Genomic DNA, 13,745 nt, shown 5'->3' with positions numbered 1-13,745 from the left:
CAAACTAAAAGGACATTTTGTTTCTAGTATTTGCTTTTATAAATTAAGTTTTACAGAATCCTCTTTTTATTTTTTTTAAAGATTTTTATTTATTTATTTATTTGACAGAAATCACAAGTAGGCAAAGAGGCAGGCAGAGAGAGAGGAGGAAGCAGGCTCCCCGCCGAGCAGAGAGCCCGATGCGGGTCTAGATCCCAGGACCCTGAGATCATGACCTGAACCGAAGGCAGAGGATTTAACCCACTGAGCCACCCAGGCACCCCCAGAATCCTCTTAGTTATAGCTATGTTGTTATAGCTTAGTTGCACTAAACCTAGAATCCTCTACTGTGCATTGGGATATTGGTGCTTGGACTGTGTAAACCACATTTCATACTTACCCTGCTGCCTGTTAGGCTTTTCCCTAGGAGATCCTATAGGAAGTTTGGAGGACAGGGTTACTGGAGGACCAACTTCCTTCTTCCTGTTTGCAGAATGCTTCCTTAACAGCACCCCAGCAGTGGCTCTTCACCTTGGTCACTAGTGGTATGCTACAGCTTCTTTTATTGAATTATTTAAAAATTGAGATGTAATTCACAAATCTTTAAATTCACTCCCTTAAGAGCAGAAAATTCAGTGGTTTCAAGTATATTCACAAAGTTGTGCAACCAACACTAGTATCTAATCCCAGCAGGTTCTCTCACTCTCCAGCTTCTTTTAGCTCTCTCACATGTAGCCATATTGATCCCTCTCTGACAGGCAGCACCAGCTGAGCAGGACACCCCTCAGAGGCGTTATCCTCCCCCTTCTGACAGGCCTGCAGGAACTGGACGGCCCCCCTCTGAAGGTCTGAATTCCAGTTCTGCTCGGTTCTTCTCTCCATATGTACGATAACATGCCCCAGGCACCTCCCCTGCTTCAGGTGTGGAATCCTCTCTTGAGGACTAAGTTTGGATTCTTCGACTTCTTCCATTATGTTACCCTGGGGTGGTAGCTGCCGTCTGCCCATTATCCCTGAACACCAGGGTATTCACTTTTGCCTTTAAAATACCTGCTTTAGGGGCTCCTGGGTGGCTCAGTGGGTTAAAGCCTCGGCCTTCGGCTCAGGTCATGATCCCAGGGTCCTGGGATCGGGTGCTCTGCTCAGACGGGGAGCCTGCTTCCCACCCCCCTCTGCTTGCCTCTCTGCCTACTTGATCTCTGTCAAATAAATAAATAAAATCTTTAAAATAAAATAAAATACCTGCTTTAATCTATTCTGTTAAATTTCCTCTCTTGGGGCGCCTGGGTGGCTCAGTGGGTTAAGCCTCTGCCTTTGGCTTAGGACATGATCTCAGGGTTCTGGGATCAAGTCCCACATTGGGTTCTCTGCTTGGCAGGGAGCCTGCTTTCCGCCCACCCCCACCTGCTTGTGATCTCTCTCTGTCAAATAAATAAATAAAATCTTTTTAAAAAATTCCCTCTCATCATATTTGGTTTCTGTTCCCATCTGGACTTTGACGGATGTAAACATTCTTGTATGTACATCAGTGGAAATTAATTGCATTATTATAAAGTCATGTGTAGTTGTGGAAGTGCAATTGCCAGATTAAAATTCCTTCAGAGGGGCTCCTGGGTGGCTCAGTGGGTTAAAGCCTCTGCCTTTGGCTCAGGTCATGATCTCAGGGTCCTGGGATTGAGCCCCGCATTGGGCTCTCTGCTCAGTGGGGAGCCTGCTTCCTCCTCTCTCTCTGCCTGCCTCTCTGCCTACTTGTGATCTCTGTCTGACAAATAAATAAATAAATAAATAAATCTTTAAAATTCCTTCAGAATTTGATAAAAATGAACTTCCAGCGAGTTTACATGAATTAAACCCTCAGTAAAAGTGAATAGGAATAAGTATTTTCTCAAGCACACACCCTAACTCTGTATTACTCTTTTTAAAAAATATGAGTCTTATACTTCAAAATGGAATTTTACTTATTCATAATTTTCCCAAATTGGAAGTTAAGGTCGCTTGGCTGGGGAAGAAATAAGTGAAGTGTGGTGAATTCATACCATGGATTAGGCCTTGGGAAATAAAAGCCAAAAGTGTATTGGTACACGAAACAACATCGATGAATCTTAAATGTATTGTACTAAGTAAAAGATAACAGATTCATAAGATTACACATGGTAAGATTCTCTGTATGTGACTTTCCAGAAAAGGCAAACTGTAGGCATGAAGAAGAGAGAGTAGCTGCCAAAGGAGAAGAGTGGTGAGAAAGTTTGATTTCAAAAGGGTAGCATGAAGGAATTTGGGGGGCTGTGATGAAACAGTTCTGTATTTTGACTGTGGTGGTGATTACACAGACCTATGCATTTGGCAAAATTCATAAAACTACAGAGTGAATTTTTGTGTGCAGAAATTTAAAAAAATTAAATTTCAGTGATATCTTACATGGTTTTTTTTTTTTTAAGATTTTTTATTTATTTATTTGACAGAGAGAGATCACAAGTAGATGGAGAGGCAAGGCAGAGAGAGAGGGAAGCAGGCTCCCTGCTGAGCAGAGAGCCTGATGCGGAACTCGATCCCAGGACCCTGAGATCATGACCTGAGCCGAAGGCAGCGGCCTAACCCACTGAGCCACCCAGGCGCCCATCTTACATGTTTTTATTTACGCATTTGCATTGTTTCAATTCTGATAATGGACTTTTATATACATTTGTCATTCATTTTCACTTTATATATTGTCATTCATTATATTAGTGCTTAGTTCTGTACCCCGTTTTAAAATTTTCTTTCTGTTGATTTAAAGATCTCTCTTTAAATTAATACATCTTTTCTTTCAAATAGTAAAAATATAATTTCCTGGTTTATTTGTTTTTAGCTTTTAAAAAAATAGAGCTGAGTTATTTTTCTAATGTATCAGATACTTAATTTATGGTTTATATTTTTGGTGTCACAACGTGTCACCTCTATTTTTATTAAACTTAGTGTTTTATTTTAAATCTTGAATCCATGTGAATTGTACCATGTGTGATCTATGTACATAACTTTACTCCAAATTGTTAGGAAGGGATTGCTGTTTGGAATATTCCATTGTTTCCTCAGTACTTTGAAGTGCTATATTTATTATACTACATTCAAAACATACACCTAATCATGGCTTTGTTTCCATGAAGTAGATGGCAAACTATCTTTAGTCGAGTAAAATTATGCATATTGATACTTATTAGGAATTCTTCTTTTTGAAATGTTTCCTGTTACTTTAGATTTTTACTTATTCTAGATGAAGTTGAGAATACTTTTGTGAAGTACACTTAAGGTATACAAAAATCAAAGAGAAAAAGATGTATATAAAAGTTTATGAGATTCATAGTGGAATGTTTTCAAAGAATATTGATTCTCTGAAAGGATAGGTCTTCATTTATTCAATAATCTTAATGTCGCAGAGGAAAGAATATGCTTATGTAAATGAATATATATATTTTTGGACTGTTTTATGATTTATCTACAATTTTCGTTTCTTGCTTTCATGATTTTTGATGAACTAGCTTTCTTGACCCCGCCCTCGCCCCCTGGCTTTTCATTTTCTGAGAGAATCCCTGATGGTCAGATACAATTTTTTTAAGCATTCTTTTACTGGTTTTTTTTTTTTAAGATTATATTTATTTATTTGACAGAGATTACAAGTATTCAGAGAGGCAGACGGGGAGGGGACGGGCCGCGGGGGGAGCACGCTCCCTGTCCAGCAGAGAGCCGGAAGCGGGGCTGGATCTCAGGACCCTGAGACCATGACCTGAGCCAAAGGCAGAGGCTTTAACCCACTGAGCCACCCAGGCGCCCGTAAGCATTCTTTTATTGTATTGGTAGAATCTACTGCCTAGTATTTGAAAAAGTGAACGTTACATGCAGTTTCCCTTTCCCTGACAGCTCTAAATTGCACACTTGCACAGAGAACTCAGCTGTAATCCGTAAGCTGTGGGGAGTCCCTGACGGGCTCTGACTGCTTGGAGAGCTATCTCAAGAGCCCCAAACTTTCTTGTGCTCGACAGAAGATTGCACTCTCAGCCAATCTCGCACCGCGGGTACCAGGGAAAGGTAGTTCTAACTGGTAGCACGGATTGCCCGGACTGCCAGGTTCTGCGCATGCCTGTTTCTGCGCATGCCTGGTTCCGCTTTCTGCTTCTGTGCACTTCCTTCCACCGCTCCCTCCCCCCCTTCTATTCAGGTTTCGCGTGGGAGGCGATTTCTGCACCATTGAATGTCCGCGCTTTTCTGGGGCCAGTCCCTCCCAACGAGGAAGCGACAGGTGAGCCCGGGACAGCTGGACAAAGGCCGAGGTGTGGCGCCGCGCTGCCCGGGGGTCGCGGGTCGGTGGTAGGGGGTCGGTGCCCAGTAGTGTAGAGGAAATCCGCGGGCCCGCCCACGGCAGGATTTGGACGTCTGCATCAAGACTAGGGGTCGGAGACCCCACGTGATCGGCCCCAGCGCGGAACGTGCGGGGCTGTTCGTGGGGTCCCGTTTTGGAGGCCGAAGGAGGAGGGCGTGTGCGCATGCACGGTGGGTGTGCGGAACCCGTGGGTAGGAGACGGCGCTGCGGGAGGACGTCTACGCGTGCGCGGTGGGTGCTTACGTGCGGTGGTGGGGGAAGCGGGGCGCGCCCGCCCGGGCTGTGCGGTTACCGCCCGGCCTCGGGGAGACCCGTTCCCTCGGCTCTCCCCTTATTCTTCCTGGAGGCTGAGCTGCCCACTAGCCGTGCTTAACACTGCGTCCCGATGTGCGCTGTTAATCAGTCCTGACTTGCCCTGGCACTTACGAAGGGTCGTCAAGAATTCTCTGCTTTTGTCTTATTTAATGGCAAAAAATAAATTCCCCTCTTGAAGGTTAGCGACTTGTTCAGAATCACTCTGTTAGTGGCGAAGACTAAAAGTCGTGTCTCCTGACTCAGAGAACTGTCTGCTTTTACACGCAAGGAAAAGCAAATTACATTTAAAAGGTCCTTTTGAAAAATGGCAACCTACAGAAATTGAAACCTAGACCTTTCCTTAAAGCGCTGCTTTTTAATAGCTTTCTGCGGAATCACTAACCAAGGGTTTAGTAACAGTAGGGAAATTGATAAACAGGTTAGTCCGGAGTATTTTTTAAACAGTTTTGGTGAAGAGCTAATGTTATTTCACTGGGTGTATTGTTTGGTCTAAACTAGTTTATTTAAAAATTTTTGTGTGTGTGAGCATCAGGGGAAGTTTAAACTGTTAAATCCTCAGGGAGCAAATATTTACATTTACCCAGTGAAAAACGTTATGTCCAGGAGCTACTACATGATAATATCAGAGTCATGTTATAAAGGGGGTGTTTCAGCAACCGAAGGTCGGAGGTACTGACATTCTTCCTGTCTGTTGGATGTGTGTAGTTTTTTAGGGCAGGAGGATTCTGGAGCTGCTAGGCACACCAGAACTTCCATGGCTCCTTCCCTCTTGTAACCCAGCACATCTTCAGAGTTGTCTGCATTTATCCAAGACAGCAGAAAATGAACAAGTCCCAGGTAAGTTATTTGTTCATTCCCCACTTTCTTTTTTTTTTTTTTTACAGTGGACTTTGTGAGATTTGTAGGAGTCCATATGTTAAGATGTGGAAAATTAGTAATTGATAAAAATCTTACTTTACAGAAAATATAAAGTAACAGATCAGGAGCAAGGCCAGGTTGGCTTATAGATACATACTGATCATTATATATCTTAGAGTTTCTAAGTTGATCCACAAATATGTCTCTGCTGTTTCTGATAACCATGGAAAAAGGAAGACACTGTATTTTGGATACAGACATACTTTTTTTTTTTAAACACAGACTTCTTGAAAGATATAATTTTTGGTCTTAACATAGGGACACATAGTGGATAACCTTCCAATGACAGCCCTGAAAGGAGTGCCTAAAGCCATTCCTCACTGAGAGTAATAGGGTCCAAGAGATAGTTAAAGTAGTGAATTTATAATGGTCTTATTTGGTCCTGCTATAAAAGCTGGTATGTTCGGAGGAATGAATGGCCTGCATGCCTGTTTCAAAAACTCTCCGTGAGAACTTTAGCCAGCTTGTGTATTTAAGTTGCACAGCCAATGGTTCAGAGGTAAATTCTCTGGTAATTATATCTGAGCTTCCCAGTCAAATTCTTCCCATAGAATTAATTCTGTCCTGGTCTTTCCCCTCTGCTCTTGGGATCTATCCAGGTAAAGGTGGCCAAAGATTTAATTGTAATTGCTTTCCTTGAAGAACTGCTGCATTACTCTACTGCAACTTCTGGGGCAAGTCTTCTTTGTCCTCTTCTGGTATCAGTCTTCTGATGGCTCTTTCGTGGAGTCTTCCTCATTGAGCCCTATGGTTCGGTTCCAATTTTTCATCCTTTGTCTACTAGCTTTATCATCATATCAATACACAGACATTGAGAAGATAGGTAGAGAGTTGAATAATACTGTTCATTGTTTTGAATACTTCTAGAAATGTATAAATTTTCTTCATGTATATGCAATGAACATTTTCCCCCTCAACTGACCAGTAATTTGAGATCTATTCATATGTAGTTTATCCCTTTTAATGCTCTATTTTTCACACTGTACGGGTACACTATATTCTAAATACTATATTTTATTGATAGGCATTTAGGTAATTTCCACTTTTCATTAATATAAATGCTGCTGTGAATATCCTTGTTCTCTCTGCATAGATGCAAGTGTATCTCCAGACTCTGGAGCAGTGCTTCTCAAAGTTAGGTTCTTTGGCCAGAAATGGCAGTATCACCTTGAAACTCGTCAGAAATGCAGATTTTTATGTATGCTCCCAGACCTTCTGGAAGAAAACTTGTGTGGGGGGGGCGAGGCCCAGCAATCCATATTTTTAACAAGGTGTGTATGTGATGCTGATACACATCAAGTTTAAGAATTACTGCTCTATAGTCCAATGATTAGTATTTTTGAGTTACAGGATATGAGCATTTCTAATTTTTCTAGGTAAACTTATTCATTAGAAGACTACTTTTCCTCTCTCCTTTCCGGATATAAAAAGTATTTTTACACTAAGGGGTGATAAACTTTAATTTCCATTTTTCTGGTTGTTGAGTTTTTTTGACTTTCATAAATCTGGCTTTTTTAAGGTCTTTCAGACTATTGAGTTTTGTAAGAATTCTTATGTATTTTAGGTGGTAATCTTTTTTTTTTTTTTAAGATTTTTTAAAATTTATTTGACAGAGATCACAAATAGGCAGAGAGGCAGGCAAAAAGGGGTGGGGGAAGCAGGGGCTCGATCCCAGGACCCTGGGATCATGACCTGAGCTGAAGGCAGAGGCTTTAACCCACTGAGCCATCCAGGCGCCCCTAGGTGGTAATCTTTCATGATAATTTATACCAATTTTCTTCTCTCCATATACTTTGTTTTTTAATATAATAGTATTATTTCTGGAAATTTTACATTGTGATACAACCCTTTTGCCTCTTCTATTTTTTATTCTTGTTTTCCTGACCCCAGGGCCCTGATGACATTTTTCTGTATTCTGTCTTTTTTCTAATAAGACTTTTTTTTTAATATTTAGTACCTTAATCTAGAATTTTTTTTTTTTAGTATAATGTGATGAAGGTATCTGATTTTATATTTGAGCATCTCTAAAAAATAAGCAGAACAATAAAAGAACTAACACAATGCATGTGAGTGGGAATTCCTGCTGTGTTTCTTCTCCATTATGCATGTTGCTGACTTTGGACTGAGGGGGTTTGTCATGTTCACAGAGTATCCTTGGAGTCTTATTTTATTGAAAATTAGAATAATTTTTCCAAATGCTTTCTTAACATTTTATGGGAATGATGATATAATTTTTCTTTTTAGATCTGTTATATTTCCATATTTCTGAAAAACTAACCTTTATTTTTTAAAAGAAGCCCTACTTGGTCAAAAAGTATTACTCTTTTGATGATCACTGTAATTCTGTTTGTCAGTATTTTTTTCCATAACCTTGTCTATAGTATTCTTAATCATTTAAAAATATTTAATTTCACTCATTTGTGTAATTTAAGAAACAAAAGAAATGAATATATGGGAGGGGGGCAAAGGAGAGGGAAACAAGCCATAAGAGACTCTTAAGGACAGGACAAACAGGGTTGGTGGAGGGAGGTGGTGGGGATAGACTATATGGGTGATGGTATTAAAGAAGGCACTTGTGATGAGCACTGGGTGTTGTATGCAAGAGATGAATCACTGAATTCTGCTCCTGAAACCAGTATTGCACTGTATGTTAACTGACTAGAATTTAAATAAAAATTCGGAAAAAATATTTAATTTGTTCCTTATTATTCCTAATGGCTTTTCTAATTTGTTTGGACTAATATTTATCACAGATAGTATTTTATTCTTCATGGATCCAGCTTTTGGTTTTATTGATTTTCACTCTGTTTTTTTTTCCCTTTAAAAAAAAAAAAGGGGGGGGGGGCGCCTGGGTGGCTCAGTGGGTTAAAGCCTCTGCCTTTGGCTCGGGTCATGATCCCAGGGTCCTGGGATCGAGTCCCACATCGGGCTCTCTGCTCAGCGGGGAGCCTGCTTCCTCCTCTCTCTGACTGCCTCTCTGCCTACCTGTAATCTCTGTCAAATAAATAAATAAAATCTTAAAAAAAAAAAAAAAAGATTTGGGGCGCCTGGGTGGCTCAGTGGGTTAGGCCTCTGCCTCCTGCTCAGGTCATGATCTCAGGGTCTTGGGATCGAGCCCCACATCGAGCTCTCTGCTCAGCAGGGAGCTTGCTTTCTCCTCTTTCTTTCTCTGCCTGCCTTTCTCCCTACTTGTGATCTCTCTGTCAAATACATCAATAAAATCTTAAAAAAAAAAAAAAGATTTATTTATTTGAGAGAGTGAGCACGGGTATGCATGAGCCCAGGAAGCCGGGCACAGGGAGAGGAAGAGGGTGTTTTAAGCAGATTCCATGCTGAGCCTGGAGCCCGATGTGGGGATCAGTCTCACAACCCTGAGATCATGACCTGAGCAGAAATGCAGAGACCGATGCTTAACTGACTCTAGCAGCCAGGCACCCCTCCACTGTTATTTTTTTTTTTTTAAGATTTTATTTATTCATTTGAGAGAGAAATCACAAGTAGGCAGAGAGGAGGGGGGAAAGCAGGCCCCCTGTTGAGCAGAGACCCCGATGCGGGACTCAATCCCAAGACCCTGAGATCAGGACCCGAGCCGAAGGCAGAGGGTTAACCCACTGAGCCACCCAGGCGCCCCTGTGCTGTTATTTTTATTAACTTCTGCTTTTACCTTTATTCTTTCCTTTAGATATCTTTGGTTATAGGATGTTTTTTGTAACTTTTTGTTGAAGATGAGTTTATTGTAAAGCTCTTTATTATGCCCATGTAAGGATATAATTTCCCTCTACTACTACTTTAGCTGCAGAATCAGTATCAAGTATCAATATGTGGTGCTTTTTTTCCTATGCAGGTTTCCATTTCCTTTCTGATGCCTTCTTTGATCACTAACCTAAAATGTATTTCATTTTTTAATCTTATTTTTATACATACAACAAATGTATTAAAAAAATCCACAGATTGTTAAGTGTAGAGCCCAGTGAATTACCACAAATCTAATGCCCGTGTAACTAATACGTAGGTCAGAGCAAACACTGGCAGCACTTCCAAAGCCTCCCTTGTGCTCCTCTCACAATCCCTACCTGTTACTACGCTGGTCATTCATTTGTGTGTAATCAGTGGCTTCAGTGGTAGCGTGAAGTAGTGAAATGATGAAGACTATCTGGCCCTCAAGACCTAAAGTATTTGCTGTCTGGCTCTTTACAAGGAAGACTTTCCAGATCCTTGGATTAGTTTATTAAATTTATTAATGTTGCTGTCATTTGTGTCCTGTTTAAAATTAATTTTTCTACTCTAAGGCCACATAGATAATCTCCTCTGTTATTATTTAAATGTTTTGGGGTTTTTTTTGGCTTTCACATTTATGCCTGTTTTAACGGACTTGGTATTTACTTTTGCTTGTTTAGAAAATTTTTTTTTAAGATTTTATTTATTTATTTGACAGTCAGAGATCACAAGTAGGCAGAGAGGCAGGCAGAGAGAGATGGGGGGAAGCAGGCTCCCTGCTGAGCAGAGAGCCCAATACGGGCCTCGATCCCAGGACCCTGAGATCATGATCTGAGCCAAAGGCAGAGGCTTAACCCACTGAGCCACTCAGGCACCCTGTTGAGAAATCTTTTTATTATTAGGGCATTGCATCTTTTTCTGAACAAGTATAATTTACAGAAATTATAGAAGGCAGCTTTTTATCAAATATCAATGTTTAGCAGTGTTTTGTTTTGCCAGAATATTATTTCAGTTGTAAAAACCATCTTTAGCTGCAAAAAGTAATCAGAAACCTTACTGGAGGGTGCTTAGGCGGTGCATCCAGTTTGGCATCTGACTCTTGTTTTCCGCTCAATCATGGTGTTGAGGTGGTGAGATGGAGCATTGGGCTCTGTGCTTAGATTTAGATTTAGTCTGCTTGAGATTTTCTCTCTCTCTTCCTCTGCCCCTCCTGCTTGTGTGCTTGCTCTCTCTAAAATAAATAAGTAAATCAAGGGGCGCCTGGGTGGCTCAGTGGGTTAAAGCCTCTGCCTTCAGCTCTGGTCATGATCTCAGGGTCCTGGGATTGAGCCCCACATCGGGCTCTCTGCTCAGCGGGGACCCTGCTTCCCCCTCTCTCTGCCTGCCTCTCTGCCTACTTGTGATCTCTGTCAAATAAATAAATAAAATCTTTTTTAAAAAAGTAAGTAAATCTTAAAACACAAAAAACTCTTTGGATTTAACTTGGTTTTACCGATATCCTAAGAAGCCTTAAGCTAAACAGTATTTTAAGTAGGAAAACACGAATTTTTAAATAGTTTGGTTTACTATTTCTGTGGTTATAAACATAATCAACTGGTTTCTTTTATAGGAAACTTGATGAGTTTATCGCATCAAGCATTACATAATCCAGGACAAGAGCTAATTACCTTCTAACTAAAGTACTCTATGTAACAATTGCAAATATCAAAGGAATTTACTGGTTAGTAATTGCTACAAAATTTGAAACAAAATATGTTTACTGGATTGTTATTCAGATTGCAGCTGCTCCTTAAGGATTTCCTGTAAATAAAAGCTCCAAAGCAATTCATGTAGGGCTTAGTTTAGATCAGTATTTTTTTTCTCCCCCCTCCACGTCCCACCCCCCTGAAGTTGCACCATATTATTAAAAACACTAAGTGCCTGGGATATATGCTTCAGAAAGACAATGATTGAGTAATTTCAAATAATGTGGAGTTCTTCATGTAAAAAAGATTTTTTTTTAATTTTTAATTTTTTATTAACATAATGTATTATTAGCCCCAGGGGTACAGGTCTGTGAATCACCAGGTTTACACACTTCACAGCACTCACCATAGCACATACCTTCCCCAGTGTCCGTAACCCAAACACCTTCCCCCAACCCCCTCACCCTGGCAACCCTCAGTTTGTTTTGTGAGATTAAGAGTCTCTTATGGTTTGTCTCCCTCCCGATTTCATAAAAAAGATGTTTTGTGGTCACAATTACTTCAAAAAGTAATTATATCCAAATAACCTGGCATGTCATGCTTTAGCAATTAGAGAACCATGGTTTTGACACCTGGCAGTTTATAAGTTAGTCAGATGTGAAATGCTAAATGATGTGAACAGCTCTTCTCTCTTTGGAGTGCTGCAAAATTCCAGGTTGACTTTATTTTTCAGGTAACATCTTAAGCCCACTTTATAGCATACTAAGTCATAAAGGACATATCCAAGGAAGGTAATACTTTTCCTAAGTTACAAAACTGTAGCAAATTAATACAGTACTCTTTAATACAATAAAATCCTTTGTTGTTGTTGGAGTTATGTATTACTTTAGTAATAATTTTCACTCCAAAAATGTCATTTATTTTATTTTTTTTTTAAGATTTATTTATTTATTTATTTGACACAGAGAGAGAGAGAGAGAGAGAGAGAGAGATCACAAGCAGGCAGAGAGAGAGGAGGAAGCAGGCTCCCCACTGAGCAGAGAGCCGATGCGGGGCTCGATCCCAGGACCCTGAGACCATGACCCGAGCCGAAGGCAGAGGCTTGAACCCACTGAGCCATCCAGGTATCCCCCAAAATGTCATTTAAGTACCAAACAAAACACTGTTATTTTAATGGTGGTTTATAACAGAGCAAGTTATTTTATACAAATCAATATCTTTTAAAACTGTAAATTTTTTCCTTTTTTTAGGATTTTACTTAGAGAGTGCGAACGAGTGTTCACACAATCAGGGGGAGGAGGCAAAGGCAGAGGGAGAAGCAGACTCCCTGCTCAGTGGGGAACCTGATGTGGGGCTTGAACCAAGGACCCTGAGATCATGATCTGAGCCAAAGTCTGATGCCTAACCAACTGAGCCACCCAGGTGCCCCTATAATTTCTCTCTCTCTCTCTTTTTTTTTTTTTTAAAGCATTCCCTAATGCAAACTCTTTAGGTTTACTGTGGCAGGATAATTATATGTGTTTAAGTGGCTCAGCTTTGTTCTAGGTTTAGTCCAAAGCCGAGAAAAGTACTAATGCATGAAAAGCTTTACAGTTCTGCATTAAAGGAGATGTAATATGCCAATATGACTTTCCAGGTACTTTTCAGAAATTGTTAAATTTTTACATAAATACTAGAATCCTCAGGAATTAGATGGGCATTTCAAACAATACTACTTTCGGATGATCCCTTTTATTTAGAAATCTGCCACCTCTTTTTTTTTTTTTTTTAATCAAAAGTCATACAGCTTTTCTTCAGCTTATTTTTTAAAATCCCACGTAAAATAATATTTTTGATTTTTAAATAACAAGTATATTGCCAGCTTGCAGAGATGTGGGGAGCGAGTGTATCTTATAACAGCTTTCATCCTCATTTCTCTTACAAACCCTGCCACTGCCATCAGTGTCTTCATGCTCCCTCTTGCCGAAGCTGCCAAGTCTTCAGTCTCAGCATTTAATTGATGTATTACCCATTCCATTGTTTCTCGGCCTTTTTTGGAATTTGAATGCTTGCCGTCAGTCCTTCAAGGTAACTGCTAAGACTGACTCCTTCCACAGTGATCACAGCTTCTTGAGTCAAAATGGTTTTTTTCTGGGTCCTGAGGGTGTGGTTTGTGTATAAACTGCAGAAACCGTATTTGTAAGTGAAATATTAGTAGATTTAAGTTCCATCGTTTTCTCTGCATGATCACCTACAGAGTCTTGCACAAATGTTTTAGTTTTTGCTGCAATATGAGATTTAACAATGGAAGGCAGCCCCCACTCTGTGCTGAGAAGTCTTTGGCTGTACAGCTTTCCAGAGTGATCTGTATGTCTGTCCAGTACATCACCTACAACCAGATTTGGGTCTTTCTGCATTGCAGCTGTAATAGTTTCCAATGGGTGGTCAAAGACGCGGTCTGAAGTCCAGATCTTCATGATGCTGGACACAATGTCCCTGGTGTTCACTTTTATTCTTTCTTTTAAAGATTTATTTTATTTATCTGAGAGACAGAAAGAACATGAGTGAGAGGATGGAAGGAGGGAGAGAATCTCAAGCAGACCCACTGAGCACAGAGCCTAACATGGACCTGATCCCACAACCCTGAGATCATGACCTTAGCCTAAACCAGGAGTCGGACACCTAACCAGCTGTGCCACCCAGGCGCCCCTTATTTCTCATTTCTTACCACATCAAGGATGTCCCCTTCTATTCCTTCTTATCTAAAGTTTTTCTTGTTTTCGTGTCTATTAAATTTT

The 13,745-nt window shown here is 40.4% G+C and overlaps 1 protein-coding gene and 1 pseudogene across 1 annotated transcript in view; one reads left to right on the top strand and one right to left on the bottom strand.

Moving 5' to 3' along the window:
• Positions 1–4,171: 4,171 nt before the first annotated feature.
• The window catches only part of LOC125085090 (zinc finger protein 33B-like), a 31,345-nt gene continuing 21,771 nt past the window's right edge, over positions 4,172–13,745 (top strand). The window contains 2 exon segments of the mRNA XM_047703244.1: positions 4,172–4,252; positions 5,440–5,485. Coding sequence (XP_047559200.1) covers positions 5,471–5,485 — 15 coding nt within the window. The 5' untranslated portion in view covers positions 4,172–4,252; positions 5,440–5,470.
• Positions 11,051–13,426, bottom strand: LOC125085018 (PRELI domain containing protein 3B-like; annotated as a pseudogene).

This window comes from Lutra lutra, chromosome 14 (assembly GCF_902655055.1).
Source record: "Lutra lutra chromosome 14, mLutLut1.2, whole genome shotgun sequence".
Taxonomy (NCBI): Eukaryota; Metazoa; Chordata; class Mammalia; order Carnivora; family Mustelidae; genus Lutra; species Lutra lutra.
Note: the sequence above shows the minus strand (reverse complement) of the source record. Positions and strands in the feature narration are given on the sequence as shown.